Below are 16954 nucleotides of genomic sequence, written 5' to 3'. Positions count from 1 at the left end.
CCTGGACTGGAGGCTAATGAGGCTGATTGATTGATTAGCTCCCTCAGTGGTGTGACGGACAACTATCGCGTGAAGGGTGAAACACAGCCAGCCAATCAGAGACCATTTGTGTTATGTTACTCTTACGTAAATGATCTGAGTACTTCTTCCACTGTCAGTATTCACAGAACATATGGTGCTCAGAAGTGCTTCTTAATGATTTCTTTATACCTTCTGCTGTATCACTATAATGTATAATATAATGATATTAACTCTATTGGGACTCGTGTAATATCTCAGTGAAATTGGCTATCATTATCACAGGTTTTTTGTGAGATTGGGAATAAAAATCCATGAAGCCTATAATTAAAAATAATCATACTTCTGCAAATCATATCACCATAAAATTACACTGTAGGTTAATAAAAGACTAGATTATTATGAAACCTGAGTCCTTAAACACGTTATAATGTGTTTCGGGGTTTCACTGCAGGTTGACTCAACTGTTAAACACCAACCACCTGTGTTTTTTTTTAAGATATTTTATCCAGTCTACTTACATCCCCCCTTTATGCATCTTTTTGTGTTGCTGTGTCCCTTTATAGTCATTTTATGACTCTTGAGGTCATTCAGTGTCTTTATAAGGTATTTTTTCTTCTCTCTAAGGTGATTTTGTGTCTTTTTTGGTTTTGTCTGTCTGTCTTCATTTTGAGTATCTTTCACGTTGGTTTGTGTCTCTTTATAGTCGTTTTGTGTTCATTTGTGGCAATTCTGAGCCCTCTTGAGGCAATTTGGTGTCTTTTTTTGGTTGTTTTGTGTATCTTTGAGGTCATTTTGTGTCACTGTGTGGTATTTTTTTTGCCTTTTGGGTCATTTTGTGTCCCTTTGTAGTAATTTTGTGTTTTTGTTGAGGTCATTTTGTGCCGTTTGAAGTCATTTTGTTTTTGTTGAGGTTATTTTCTGCCTGTTTGAAGTCATTTTGTGTCTTTTCGAGGTCATTTTGTGTCTTTTTTGGTTGTTTTGTCTCTCTTTGTATTAATTTTGAGTATCTTTGAGTTTGGTTTGTGTCTCTTAATGGTTATGTGTTCATTTGTGGCAACTTTGTGTCTTTTTTGGTTGTTTTATGTATCTTTTAAGTCATTTTGTGTCACCGTGAGGTAATTTTTGGCTTATATTGGTCATTTTGTGTCTTTATGAAGTCATTTTGTGCCTTATTATGGTATTTTTTTTTGTCTCTCTGAGGCAATTTAGTATCTATTGGAGTTAAGTTTGTGTCTTTTTGGTTGTTTTGCCTCTCTTTGTATTCATTTTAAGGATCTTTGACATTGTTTAGTGTCTCTTTGTAGTAGTTTTGTGTTAATTTGTGGCAATTTTGGGTCTATTTTTGGTTGTTTTGTGTATCTTTTGTGTCACCAAGAGGTAATTTTTGGCTTATATTCGTCATTTTGTGCCTAATTGAGGTCATTTTGTGTCTCCTTGTGGTCGTTCTGTGTCTCCTCCTGCTTGCTGAGTCTCTTCCTGTGTTGGTGTTAATTTTTGCAGGTGAAGGCCAGGGGGGCCTCTGACACTTTGGCCCCCTGGGCTTCTGCCTGGAAGGCCTGTTCAGTAATCCATCCATGCTTGAGGAAACGTAATGCTGATCCTTTGAGCTTCTTATTCCACAAAGGCCGACATCAGGCAAACTAAAATTCTGTAAAAATAAAATAGACATATGACAGCTTGATATCTATTATTCAGGCCTATACAGTTTGCATGTCAGTTTTGAAAATGTCAAGTTACAATCTGGTTTTCTTGTGTCAGTTGTTCCACTGTTACCCACCAGATGGGGTACTGACTGGACCCCAGGCGCTTTAGCCTTCTTCTGTCTACCCCAACTCTACTGTTCAGCTTGTACTCTTCTGTTCCACCCCTCCCAAACAGAAAAAGGCTCACATAACACCCCCTCATCCTTTGTGAGAGGCGCATTTCCATATCAGCAGCCCACTACTCAAGGCCAGGACAGCTTGTTGTTTTCTATGGATCCAGGGAAAGGCCATCTGCAGATTACCCAGTCCTCCTCCACATCAGGTGACCTTGGTTTTATCTGGTTTGATGCAAATGACATAAACTAAAGCCCCAGTAAGAATATTTTTCCTTTCCTATGTGCTCACAAATCCCCACAGACAGTTTATCTAATCAGTTCATAAGTACATTTTTATATAATGACTTAAGAATAATAACATCTCCAGCTATTCCTCCCATGAGGGTCTACTGAGTTCAGCAAGTGTAAATAGGCTGCTAAGAAGCTGTGATCACATATAGAAGTGCAGCAGCTCTGTCAGGCATACAGGGTTGCGTGTAATGTTACTGGGTCACAAATGGTATGAAGCCCTAGATAATGCTGGTGTGTGATAACACCAGAGTGAGACTTCGTGTCTGCATGCGAATTCTTGAATGTATATTACTAAAATATATTCTCATTCTGAGCAGCCGTGCGCTTTTTTATCCTCCTTTTCAAGTGCTTCACTGCTGAGTCCTGAGTGATGAACAAATCCTGGGCCTCAAGTTTGAGTTCAATCCAGCACCAGGGGGGAGTTGAGTCAAAGCCAAGACTCAGGATCGAAATGGTCAGTTCACCCAAATTACAAAACACAGTTTTTCACCCACACACTGGTATCTAGTGATGTAAACTGTTTTGGTTTTTTGCTCAGGTTTTGAGATATCTGTCTGTGAGTTGTATTCCTCCACCCAAGCGATGTGGAAACAAATGGAATTTCATTTGTAACACTCACAGCATTGAAAAATCACATTTAAATAATTCAACAGTAGTGTGTCTTTCCGGCAACAATGTCCTGGTTACTTCGGTTTAATCCAAGAACCACAGTGACAACAGTTTTCACTAGAGCAACAGTACTTTTACAAAGGGGAGTTGTAATGCTGAAAGCCTTTTCTCTGGATCAGCAAAAGTAACCTGGACAACATACACTGATCAGCCAAAACATTAAAACCACTGGCAGGTGAAGTGAATAACATTGATCATCTTGTCACAATGCAATGTTCTGCTGGGAAACCTTGGGTCCTGGCATTCATATGGATGCCACTTGACGCACTCCACCCACTCAAACTCTGTTGCAGACCAAGTACACCCCCCTGATGGCAATGCTAGTCCCTGTTGGCAGAGCCACCCCCCCCCCCCCAGCAGGACATTGTGCAGTGCCACACCACAAAAACTGCTCGAGGAATGTGACAAAGAGCTCAAGGCATCGACCTGGCTTCCAAATTCCCCAGATCCCAATCTGATTGAGGATTTGTGGGACGTGCTGCCACTCCAGAGGTACCCCCGAATTATGGTGGGCCTCCTTAGATAGGACATGACTTTGACCTGTCAAGGCATGGACAGAGGACCTCTTGGGGTATCCTATGGTGGTAGTGTTGCTGTGGCAGATCCTTTGAGACCTGTAGGTTGTCAGGTGGGGTACTGGCATGTCCCATGGATGCTTGATCAGATTGGGATCTGGGGAATTTGGGGAATCCATGAGTGCTTTGTCGCATTTGGCTGTTCCTGAGCAATTTTAAAGGTGTTGCAAGGCACACTGTTGTACTGGGGAGGGGCACTGCCATCAGTTAGTGCTGTTGCCATGAGGATGTGTAGTTTGTCTGCAATGTGGTTGTAACGAGATGTTATTTACTTCACCTGCCAGTGGTTTTAGTGTTGTGGCTGATCGGTATACCTAGAAAGAGATGTTGCTGTTTTTAAAATGTCATTGCTGTGGGCACCACTAAATTATTATAATAGAAGCAGAAATATCAGAGACAGAATTGGGCAATTAAAATTCAACCTATATGCATGGCTACATACCACTAGAGGTTTAGTGAGAAATGTGTTTATTTACATCAGTAAAATCATGTTAATCTGTGCAGACATTGTACAAACTGCAGCTTTAATTCAAGGCTGGAGAGAGCACGACTCATAAGGTCAAATCAATGGTATTTAATTTAAATATCACACAAGTAAAGTCTGATTGAGTTGTGCTGAAAATCCGAAGGTAAAGCACATAAGCAGCTCTTCTGAAAACTGCTCTACATAGCAGGTACATTTGGTAACAGTAAAAATGCCAACAGGGGATACTGACAATATTTTGATTTAATTTAATGCCTCTCCAAATTCTCTGTTGCTCTTTGACATTGTTCCATTTTTATTTTACAGGAAAGCTTTTTGTCCACCGTCTGACTAAAAAGAGCTTCCTAAAACTGAATATTACTGTGGTTTATTATGTAATGTATTATGTAAAGTCCGTCAAACCATTCACCTATTATCTATACCTGCTTATCATTTAGCAGGGCCGCAAGGGGCTGAAGCCTGTCGCACTAACATTCAGGAGGTGGGGTACAATCTGGACGGCTCATAATTATATCAATGAACAAAGGTGAATTACTTTGACCCCTAGAGGCTCCCAAAATTCCCTGGTTCACTGGGTGTTAATTGGTTTTGGTAATTCAATTGGTGCCGCATTTGTTAAGGAATTAACACCACTTAAAGTACAATATCAACTTAAGTGGGGCTGCTATTGTCGTCTAATCTTTTAGCCTTGTGTCAAAATCAATATTATTTCAGTTTATTTTGAGCTTACATGATGCTAAAGGACACATATATCTATGTATGGACGAGAGGCTCGTGCTCGTGAGATGTAAACAGTAATGGTAATGGTGAGTGGTAACTTTTTTTTGACCTTTTGAGCACCACAAGCCGAGTGCCATCTAGTTCTTTCGTATTCAAGAGAAGGCAGACATCTCTAAAACCAATACCTCCAACAATCTCCAAACAATCTGGATTTATTAACAACACTATGTATTTTTGATTTGGGGTGACCTGTCTCTATGAATCGTTCAACATTTTGCAAAATGCTGAGAATGAGATATGAAGATTGATACCAGCTAAGGCCATCAGCCAGTTAGCTTAGCTTAGCATAAAGACTGGAAACAGTGGGAAACAGCTAGCCTGGCTCCGATGTCTTGATTGTTCCACTTAAAAAAATAAAGACAAGAAAGGACAGATTTACCCAACCAGGTTTTTTATTTGGAACAGAGTGGCAGATTAGTGACAGGGCGGTGGCGTGGAGGATCCGCCTCCTCTCGCTCACTCAGCCAATGACAGAAACTCAGCCTTAAAAAAATGCAAATGTATAAAAACAGGAATGGGAACAGCAAACATAGAGTAGTGTAGCCTCCGTTGGGCTTCTCACCCACACACACACACACACACACACACACACACATACTGGACACAAACTAACACACACACATGCACACCTACACTCACACACGTACAAATTAACCCTCTGTCACACACACACACGCGCGTCTTATTTGGCTACGCAGGCTTAGATGGGTACAAACACACGTTTACACTTTGACAGTCACTTTAAAAAAGACAGTACGTGTTAAGATCATTCCTGCCTGTGAGAAAGTGGCGTGTTGTCTGTCCGTCTGTCCTGCGGCAGAGAGACAGACAGGCAGACAGTCAGACAGTGAAAAGACACAGTCAGTGTGTGTGAAAGCCACTGTGAGGGACCAGCTGCCCCTCATTCAGCAGTGAACAGACGAAACACACGCAGACGCGCACGCACACACACACACACACTCACACACACACGTCGACAGGCTAGTCAGTGTACACAAGAGTCTGCTGTGAAATACCAAGGTGAAGCACCCAACCATACACACACATACACACAGGTGGCGCGTTTTGATGAGGTGTACACACACACGTATTCTCACGCTGGCGAGGGGGCAGGCGACATACACACGCAGGAGTGGAAGAGGTGTGTTACCTGTCTGTGGAAGAGCGTGAGAACTGCTGGAGTAGGTAAACACACACTCGACCACAGTACATTCCAACTTTAACTCACCCCTCTTCTCTTTCAAACACACAAAAACACACACACAGGCATCCACACACACCCAGACTAGTATAGTTTTGACTCCCATGCATTTTTGTTCTACAGTACTGAGTATAATAGAAGCTACTAGCCCAGTCGCACTGGTGTGGTTATTGTTACAATCTCTTAGATAGAAGCACAGCCCTCCTGTCTCCTCACATTCCCCTTCCCAAACCGAACCCCTTTCCTCCCATCGTCCCCTCCCCAAAAAGAGCCCAACAGCAGCTTAAAGTTGAGCGCACAAACACTAATTCAGTCTGCTTCTTCTCATAATCAAAGCTTTAACGACAAAAGTTCTGATCTTGACTGAATTAGCGCGTGTGGGATCAACTTCCTGCCCGGGTTCACACTTGTCATTAAAGCCCCTCACTCTTCCCAGAGGCCCCTCCCATCCCCAAACAGAGAGCCAATGGTGGACGAAAAAGAAAGTGAGGCATGCAAAAGGTGCGTGTGGGTGAGGGGGGGGTATCAGAATGACGCGATGACTGGACACGTAGTTGTGCTTTTACACAAACAGACCAAACTCTAAACCAACCAGCAACTGATCGATAACTAATCAATAACATATTGAAACCACCCGCTCTTGCTCGTATCACAAGTGATGACTGTCACAGTGACGATGAGGATGATGATGATGGGTTTGATATGTGTTTGAATGATATGATTTACAGTATACTTAAAGTCTGTGTGGTGTATTTCAATGCGCAGCAAGTTACATGTCTGCACTTGCGTGTGTATGTGTGTGCGTGTAAGTGTGTGTGTGCATGTGGCTGACGAGAGCACAGCTCATCTAAAGTGATGATGGATGTGATGAATAAAAACTCTTCATGATCATGCAGATGGTTAGTGATGCCAGAAAGGATACGCTGATATTTACATATAAACTTTTTTTTTTAAACTGCTAAATACACATCCTCCTGTTTAAGTTTTATTATTATTATTATTACGGTATTATTATTATTATTATTATTCACCATCCAGCCCGAAACATTGATATATTATTGGTTATTATTACTATCCGTAACTAGTCTTTGTACAGCTTAGAGGAGCAGATTGGCCGCGTGAGCGAGCCTCTGTGCGACCAGCCCAGTGTTTCCACAGCGGCTCCTCAACATTGGGAAACACACCGAGGGTTGAGCGCTGTTTTCTGGTTGGCCGAGCACAGAGAGAGAGGTCAGAGCCACCTTCCAGCAGATACAAGTGTGTGCATGTGCATGTGTTGTAAGCGTGTGTTCATGTGGCTGTATGGATGTGCATATGCGTCTTTGAGCACCAGAGGGACGGAAGGCACAAAAGAGACCTTTCCTCTCACCTTTGACCCTGGGCTCTGTGCAGCCAACCAGACGCTCTGTGTGTTTTTTGGGGGGTGAGGGGCGAGAGTCGAGCCCATTTTCTTTTGTGTCTCGTTTAGCTCGCCTCGCCCCTCTCCTCTTTCTTTTTAGCCTTTTTCGTTTGCTCCATAAAAACAGAGAAGGAACTCTTTCTTTGTGCTGGAAAACACAGGTTAAGAGCTTGTGTTTTGTTTTGTTTTTTTTTCTTACAAAATAATCATATCATTACATACAGAACAAGAGAATCTGTAGAATATTAATAACAACATTTACTTTAAAAACATCTGGTGTGTATGTGTTATTTTTTCAGAATATATTTGGATTTTTTTTTCTTTTTTTGTCCTCTTTTTTCTCGTTTTCATTGAAAAGAAAGTTCCAAGTCCGCAGAGAGAGAGGCGCTCTCAAGTGTTTCGGAGACGAGAGGAGAGAGGGATGAGGAGAGGCGAGCAGATGAGGGGGAGGTGACGAAGAAGAGGAGGAGGAAGAGGAGGAGGAGGAGGAGGACGGGGGCTTAGAGTATCTTTCTCTCTTCTCTCTCTCGCTCTTTCTCTCTCCCTTGGTGTGCGGTGCGTCTCTCTGGCATACAGGTGTTATGCGTAAAACTCCTCCTGCTTGTCTGGTTTCTGGTAGGTGACGGTTGCCTGTTTGGGTTCCTCCAGCGTGTAGCTGCCCTCGTCCTTCTTCTTCATCCTGTACACCAGCAACATCACCAGGAAGGCAGCAAACAAGGCGCCCACGACTCCTCCCACTATCACCGCTGGGGGAAGACACAAAGAGAGGGTGGATATCTTAAAAACATTGCAGAACATAACAGATCCTGAAACACTCAAAAATGCACAACAAACAGTGAAATGCCATCAGAGCCATCCTGCAGCAGACTACATCACTACATGTGCTGCATCAAACACACCTAGTCCGAAAGCAGAGCAAAGCTACCACAGCATCACTATCACCTAGCTGCTAAGTGAAGACTGATGAGCCTGAATGTGCCAACATACGTTCTGTGTTGCCAACAGCTTTGTGCTAAATTGCAGCCCTGCAGTGCAACACAGTAGTTTAGCCCGATGGGGCTGGTGTAACCAATCCGCAGCAGCTGCATTTCACCACCTTCTCCTGCACACAGCGATAATGAACTCGTGCTGCGTGTGATAGATTAATGCGTGGTTATCAAATGGGAACTTTCCCTCGTTAAACTAATTGGTATTGATGCCAAAACGGAGAACAAACTGTTTATTTTCCAAAATGCTCGAGGAACACTTTGTTTTCTTTCATTGTGTGGGAGGTGTTTACTTTGTTTCTTCCATTACTGCCAATATCAGAGCACACAGGCTGGGGCATTTAGAATAATGCAACTTTTCACCATGCACTGTCACTGCAGAAGCATTCACCACTCTTGACTTTTCACACAGTTTCTTGTAATTAAATCTAATAATACATGAAATTTATTTTATTTTCTGTGTCAGATCGTGCCGTTTTTGTGTTACACTGTGCATAAATATGCACTTTTACCATCCCCGATTTTACTGTTAGAGACAATAGTGATACTGAACATGAGAGATAGTAAGTGCACCCGTTTGAGTGCACCATTTACACTTTTAATAAAAAATATATGAACTACTTTTCCTTGAATCCATAATAAAAAAGCCTCATAGCACAGCTGTAAAGACTTCCATCCAGGTCAGTTTTAACCTAACCTGCATGTCTTTGGAATGACAGAGGAAACTGGAGAGCTCAGAGAAAATCAATTCTAACATGGGAAGAGCATGCAAACTCCAGACAAAGATGCCCAAACCAGCTTGCAGGTTCGACCACTGCACCAACCTGCCTCCTGCTGTATAAATGTAGTCTTGTAAAAGTAGCTGTGTGCAACATTCAGAGCATATCTATGATCCAAAGTCTGAGCCGGAGTTGTCTACACACAGCTCTCAATATGGAGGTGGCTGAGCTGGCAGCTAGCAGCTAACAATGCTAACAGTGCTGACAAATGCAGCAGTGCTGACAGAGCTGATGTGGTGGGGAACTGTAGGGTGGACATTAGAGCTCAGTTATCCTCCCTTTACGTATCAAAGTAGATCTGTTCATTTCAAATGTTGAGTATAATGAGCCTTTAAGCTTCTGCAACGCCGCCGTTCCGAAATCGTTGGTCAGGACGGTGTTATCAGCAGTAACAGCCATATGCGAGTAGTAAACAGGGGCTGTGATTAGCTACCCAGAGGGATACACACACAGGCATTCACATGCACTATCATGTATAGGCGGCTGGACCGTCTACTGCAACAAAGAACAAAGAAGCTTAGATAACAACACACAAGGAGGATGTGTGACGTCATTCTCTGTTCAGGACGCCATTACTCTTCTATATCCTTACATAAAATATAGCTGTTTGCTGTATTATTAATGTTTTGAATGTCAGACACAGACATTTTAAGCCTGATTAAAATGCAGACTCTACATTTGCAGATTTTCACCTTTATGTACAAACAAACTTTGTCATAATTTTGGCAAAAAGTCTTCTGAATCAGTGTGAAACGTCAAAGGTGGTAAATGCAAATTACTGGAAATCTCATATCTCGTATTCTTTAACATGCTAATCTCATATATATAAGTAAATACAGTGCTTATACATGAACGTGTGAGTCTGACATGTGCAGTTGGTGATTTGGCTCTATCACACACAGTCTAGTCTACAGTCTGTTGCCTCCTGTTCTTTACCAATGACCAGGAAATCAGCGAAAACCACCGCCAGCAGTCCACCAATCAGAACAGCTGAAGGAGAGACAGAGAGCCAGTCAGGTCAGGCAAGTTGGCTGCTCCCTCACTTTCTACAACAGCTCTTTGGGATGACGAGAGGGGGGCACTTGAAAAGAGACTGGATGTACCCAGAGGGAAAATGATGGGAAAAAGAGGGGAGAAAGGAGGGCTTGGATAACCCAAGAAGAGGATTGCTTGTTCTCACCGGGTCAAACGGGGCTAAGTAGCACATTCACTTATCGTGATGAATCTGCACTACATGAATGCGAGGTAATGCCAGTTTATCTTAGCAGCTCCCAGAAAGCAGGGAAAGAATACAGGAGGCAACGGGGAAATGTAATCTGTTGATCTAAGAGGTGGCTACCGAGTGGTTCATTTGACAGGAAGGCAGAATGACAGACACAGAGCTGGATGACAAGGACAAATGCATATAAAAACATTGTGAACTTAAACTTTGCTGACAGATGTTCCTACCTATTAAGACTTCTTTTCTCTCCAGGATGTTCTTCTGTGGCAGCTGGGCAGCAGAGCTTCCTCCATCTACTGTGTTACCGATCAGATCAGGATCCACTGGCATTATACCTCGACCAAGGTCATTACGCCGATCATCACGGATCTCGAAATCTCCACTCGGCCCTGCTGCTCCTGCCTCGTTGTTACCCTCCTTTGACAGAGAGAGCAAAGTGAGACTAATGACAGGAAATTTACATTTGATGTAATCACATTTGTTCCATGGAGCTGCTACACTGAAACTTATCCAAACTGAGACAAACAGAGAACTTTCCATGGTGCACATTTTGCTTTCGAAACAATGAGCCTCTGTATGTTCTGATCGATGGAAAGCTGCATATTGTCCAACCCATATACACACTTCATAAAATCTGGCAGCTTAATTACAATGTGGAAAACCAGACAAATCTAAATGCATCATGGTTTAATGCAGGACGGCTGCAAATAAACAGGAGCACACCAATCAGAGAAATGACTCTGGTCTGTAAACAATTAAGCTGTCAGCGTTGGGTTGGGTATTAAACCCAAAGACTGTATAAAATAATGGACGCAGCCACTGTGACGTCACCCACTGGTTTGTGGACTCCCGTCTTGAAGCCTCGAATTTGCCTTTTTAGACAGTTGCCAGTTTGGATTTTTGGAGCCAGACGTGATGAGATGTAAACTAATCCTAATTCTAGCTGGTAGCTTGGCCAGCACGGTGCATTTACAGTCCATGGTTTAGTGTGATAATGCTCATGCTAATTTTGCTAGCAAAACAACCATTAAAACCATTCCAACAAAAATAGGACAAGCTGAACATCTCAAGACTTTTTAGGCGACCAAAATGTTACAATTAACTTTCATGAGCTGAAAACACTGAAATAGCGACAGCTTCAAGATTTATGAAAATATTGACCTTTTTGTGAAAAATGTCATCAAACACCTGAATAACATGTGCATATGTTTTGGTAATTTACATCACTGTGTAACTACTGGATTGTGATTTTCAATACTTTGTCACAGGTAACACTATAGTTAACACTCATATATTAGATATGATCAATATATCCTTATTAACAGGCTATGTACCACAGTCTTTTAAGGTAGCTGTAATTAAACCTCTACTAAAAAAGCCCACCCTGGATCCAGAGGTGTTAGCCAACTATAGACCAATATCTAATCTTCCCTTTATGTCAAAGATCCTTGAGAAAGTAGTCGCAGACCAGCTGTGTGATTTTCTCCAGGATAATAATTTATTTGAGGAATTTCAGTCAGGATTTAGAGTGCATCATAGCACTGAGACAGCTCTAGTTAAAATTACAAATGACCTTCTGATTGCTTCAGACAAAGGACTCGTCTCTGTACTTGTTTTATTAGATCTTAGTGCGGCGTTTGACACAATTGACCATCAAATTCTGCTGCAGAGACTGGATCACTTAATTGGCTTAAAAGGTTCAGCACTAAGCTGGTTTAAATCTTATTTATCTGATCGTTTTCAATTTGTTGACGTTCGCAATGAACCATCCTTACGTACTAAAGTTTGTTTTGGAGTTCCGCAAGGTTCTGTGCTCGGACCAATCCTGTTTACTCTATATATGCTTCCGTTAGGTAACATCATTAGAAATCACTCTATAAATTTCCATTGTTATGCGGATGATACACAGTTGTATTTATCAATGAAGCCAGAAGAAAGCAATCAATTAACTAAACTCCATAATTGCCTTAAAGACATAAAAACTTGGATGAGCACCAATTTCCTGATGTTAAATTCAGACAAAACTGAAGTTATTGTTCTTGGCCCCAAACAACTCAGAGACTCTTTATCTGATGACATAGTTTCTCTAGATGGCATTGCTCTGGCCCTGCCACTACCGTAAGAAACCTCGGAGTAACATTTGATCAAGATTTGTCTTTTAATTCTCATTTAAAGCAAACCTCACGGACTGCATTTTTCATCTGCGTAATATTGCGAAAATTAGGCCTATCCTGACCCGAAAAGATGCAGAAAAATTGGTCCATGCTTTTGTTACCTCAAGGCTGGATTATTGTAACTCTCTATTATCAGGTAGCTCTAGTAAGTCCTTAAAACTCTCCAGCTAATTCAGAATGCAGCAGCACGTGTACTAACAGGAACCAATAAACACGATCATATCTCTCCTGTTTTAGCGTCTCTGCACTGGCTCCCTGTAAAATCCAGAATTGAATTTAAAATCCTACTGTTAACTTATAAAGCTCTAAATGGTCAAGCTCCGTCATATCTTAGAGAGCTCATAGTGCCATATTATCCCACCAGAACACTGCGCTCTGAGAACGCAGGGTTACTCGTGGTCCCTAAAGTCTCCAAAGTAGATCAGGAGCCAGAGCCTTTAGCTATCAGGCTCCTCTCCTGTGGAATCATCTTCCTGTTACGGTCCGGGAGGCAGACACCGTCTCCACATTTAAGACTAGACTTAAGACTTTCCTCTTTGATAAAGCTTATAGTTAGGGCTGGCTCAGGCTTGTCCTGTACCAGCCCTTAGTTAGGCTGACTTAGGCCTAGTCTGCCGGAGGACCCCTCTATAATACACCGGGCCCCTTCTCTCCTTCTCTCTCTCTCTCTCGTATCCTATTACTGCATCTAGCTAACCCGGCCATTCTGGATGTCACTAACTCGGCTTCTTCTCCGGAGCCTTTGTGCTCCACTGTCTCTCAGATTAACTCATATCACAGCGGTGCCTGGACAGCGTGACGTGTGTGGTTGTGCTGCTGCCGTGGTCCCGCCAGATGCCTCCTGCTGCTGCTGCCATCATTAGTCATTAGTCATACTTCTTCTGTTATTATACACATATGATTATTGTCACACATGTATACTGCCAGGTATTAATACATACTTTCAACATATTGTACCGCAGTAACCAGAACTATAACTATAATATTATTACTTCCATTAATGTTGTTGTAAGATACTGTCATTACCTGCATATCTCTCTCTCGCTCTCTCTCTCTCTCTCTCCCTCTCTCTCTCTCTCTCTCTCTCTCTCTCTCTCTCTCTCTCCCTGTGTCATATGGATTACTGTTAATTTATCATGTTGATCTGTTCTGTACGACATCTATTGCACGTCTGTCCGTCCTGGAAGAGGGATCCCTCCTCAGTTGCTCTTCCTGAGGTTTCTACCGTTTTTTTCCCCCCGTTAAAGGGTTTTTTTTGGGGAGTTTTTCCTTATCCGCTGTGAGGGTCTTAAGGACAGAGGGATGTCGTATGCTGTAAAGCCCTGTGAGGCAAATTGTGATTTGTGATATTGGGCTTTATAAATAAAATTGATTGATTGATTGATTGACAGGTAAGGACACTTATCGAGTCTAATGCCATGACGGCTCTTTTCGGCATCCCTCAGTTGCCTTTGCCGAAGCTTTTGTAACATTCCTGGCTCGGCGTCCAATACTAATGAGATGGAAGTCTCTGACACAGCCTTCCCACACTTAACGATAAAACAAATTTGTAATTTACAGTTTGATATAATCCGATATACATTGAAAGGCTCTTTCAGGAAATGTAAAAAGATACAAGGGCTCCTCTTTGACCACAAAGAGAAAATTGCCGTCCCAGCTATCTCCAAATAAGATCCCATTTCCTCGTATCTACTTTATATTATCTTTATTTTTACTCTGACTTTAAGGGCAGGATTATTATGTTTACTGTAATGAGTGCAATATGACCAAGCTGACTGCTGCTGTGTTTTCTGTGTAGTTTCTAGGTACTGTATGTTTTGGCTCTTTCTGCTACTCTTTCTCTTTCTGCTGCTACTACTATTATATTACAATGTCACCCACAAATATTTATATACCGTTATTGTCAATTTGTGTGCAACAATCAGTGAACAAAATTTAGGTCAAAAAGACAGCTCTCTGTGATCTGGCTGTGGTAGCGTCTTGTCAACAGATGGTACCAACCTGTCACCCACAGTTGCTAAGCTCTTCAATATGCTGAACTTTAAGCCTTAATAAAATGTAAAGTGTGACTCATATAAAAATAAACCCCCAATATAGTTGTCATGAAGGGGGAAGTAAGCTGTTGTGGCCAAAACCATTTCTTGCACCAGGCCGTAAAGACATATATTTCTGCTGTAAAGTTGGGGGACTATAGGGATTGACTCACTTTTGGAGCCAGCCTCAAGTGGCCATTAGAGGAACTGCAGTTTTTGGCACTTCTGTATTGGCTTCATTTTTCAGCCTCGAAGTTTTGCTTGATCAAACCTCACATAGTTTTTGACACTCACCTAAATGAGTCCATTAACACAGTGTGTCAAAAATGCTTGTATGTAAATCATTGCTCAGATATGTGACCTTATTCACTTTTTCTTTGGTCAGATATTTAAATCATTGTTTTAATCATCAGTAGTGAAAGTATAGTGTTGATTTATGCGCTGCTGGTTTTGGTTTTTCATGGGATTTATGACCATGAAAAATAATACCTCCTCCCTGCTTGTTGTTTGGGGTGATATGGTCAGACCTTGACACCAAGTATGAAGTTTTATAACCGAGTTCAGGAACAAAGACAACACCTTAATCTCATCCATTTCTGCACTATAAGTATTTAAGCACATCTTATCCGTTTCCCTCATCCCTTCATTCCACACCCCTCAACCCTCATCCCTTCATACCACATCCCTTAACCCTCTTCCAAAATCCTTCAGTCCTCATCTCTTCATCCCACATCCCTCAACCTCATCCCAAATACCTCAGTCCTCATCCCTTTATCCCAAATTCCTCGCTCCCAAATTCCTCGATCCTCTTCCCTTCATCCCACATCCCTCAACCCTTCATCCCAAATACCTTGAGCCCTCATCCCTTCATGCCATATCACTCAATCCTCATCTCTTCATCCCACATCCCTAAACCCTCATCCCACATCCCGTTATGCCACATCACTCAACCCTCATCCCAAATCCCTGCATCCCAAATCCCTCGATCCTCATCCCTTTGTTTGTTAGTGAAATAAACACTCTACATTAACACCTCCCTGCCAGTCTCACCTGTGTCGATGTAGGCTGCTGTGCGCGGGTCGTTCTCTCTGTCGGCACTGCCTGAGTGGCTGTCGTCATGGGAACCCTGGGCTTGAAGGGGACCCTGGTCTTGACAGTGGTGGCGGCAGTGGTGGTGGTAGGTGCAGCTGTCGTGGGCTCAGGGGTGGTCTCTGCTGTGGTGGACGTGTCTTCCTCTGTGGTGGTGTCCATGTCGAAGCCCGGGAAAAACGCAGTGGGTTCCGGTGACAGGTAGACGTCCTCTTCTTCTTCGGTGGTGCTCAGGTCATCTGAACCAGCAGAGGGCACTGCGCTTTCTGCAGAGCTGATTGCCGGGTTGGTGGTCACCATGGGGATGGCAGAGGGGGATCGTGGGGCGGCGGTGGTCTGCGCGGCAGCGGCCCTGATTCGCTCCAGCTCTCTCTCTCTTTCAAGCTCACGCTCTCTCTGCCTCTCTCTCTCCTTCTCTCGTTCTCTCTCACGTTCCCTCTCTCGCTCGCGCTCTCTCTCCCTCTCCCTCTCTCTCTCCATCTCTCGGACCCGCTCCCTCTCTCTTTCCCTCTCCCGCTCCCTCTCCAGCTGTCTCTCCCTCTCCTTCTCCCTCTCCAGCTCCCTCTGACGCTCCTGCTCTTTATCTCTCTCCCTCTCCAACTCCCTCTCCCTCTCAAGCTCCCTCTCTCTTTCCCAGAATGCACCGCTCTCTCCATCGGCCTCAGTGGGCAGTGGGGTGGTGGTGGCGTCCTCTGGGTTGGGGCTGGGCTCAGCTGCAGGTGAGGCGGAGGGGGCGGGGCTGGTGGCCTGGGTGGTGGAGAGGAGGAGGGGCTCTTCTGTCGTGAAGGACACTCCCGCCGATGTCGGCCTCACACTGACCTCAGGAACTGCAGAGGAGAAGAGACAATTTTGGAATAAAAAATGACTTGATTAAAAAAACAACAAGCAGAGGAGTCCAAAAAATTAAAAATGCACACATCCCCATTCATCACTCAGCCCACACGCCCACAAACTCCAACCGCCCTCACGAACAGTAAATTAGAAACTGAGACTATGTTTGAAATCAATTCCTCGGACACCCATTCGCTTCTCCCTTTATAACAAACACTCAATAATTTACTCTCTACCGAGTTGTAAATCAAGATTTCAGACACTCATAAGTCTCCTTCACTTTGCATCGTCACTAACAGGTGCAGTGTTGCACGACTTTTTATTTTTGGATCTATAAAATGTGGCGTGTTGCACTGTGGGACTGTTAACAGAGAGTAGTGTACACACCATGGACACATGTCATGCATATATTTCACAGTCACACTGTTAATAGAAAGTGATCTTTTATAAACTCTTTTGGGAGTATGTTTTGCATCAGATAGGAAATTTGATGGTTAAGAGATGGGGACATGAAACACCATGTAGACCACTATCCTTCCTTGTCATCCTGTTTTGGATTTCTATCTGCGCTACGCCTGTGTTTTTCCTATCTGAAAATGGA

The 16954-nt window shown here is 43.0% G+C and overlaps 1 protein-coding gene across 1 annotated transcript in view; it reads right to left on the bottom strand.

Annotated features, from left to right (window-relative positions):
* Positions 1–5013: 5013 nt before the first annotated feature.
* The window catches only part of sdc3 (syndecan 3), a 50922-nt gene continuing 38981 nt past the window's right edge, over positions 5014–16954 (bottom strand). The window contains exons 3-5 of the mRNA XM_049601807.1: positions 15484–16349; positions 10454–10643; positions 5014–7985 (exon numbers count right to left, since the gene is read on the bottom strand). Coding sequence (XP_049457764.1) covers positions 7819–7985; positions 10454–10643; positions 15484–16349 — 1223 coding nt within the window. The 3' untranslated portion in view covers positions 5014–7818. The remainder of the gene's footprint in view (positions 7986–10453; positions 10644–15483; positions 16350–16954) is intronic.

This window comes from Epinephelus fuscoguttatus, linkage group LG17, assembly GCF_011397635.1.
Source record: "Epinephelus fuscoguttatus linkage group LG17, E.fuscoguttatus.final_Chr_v1".
Classification (NCBI taxonomy): domain Eukaryota; kingdom Metazoa; phylum Chordata; class Actinopteri; order Perciformes; family Serranidae; genus Epinephelus; species Epinephelus fuscoguttatus.
Note: the sequence above shows the minus strand (reverse complement) of the source record. Positions and strands in the feature narration are given on the sequence as shown.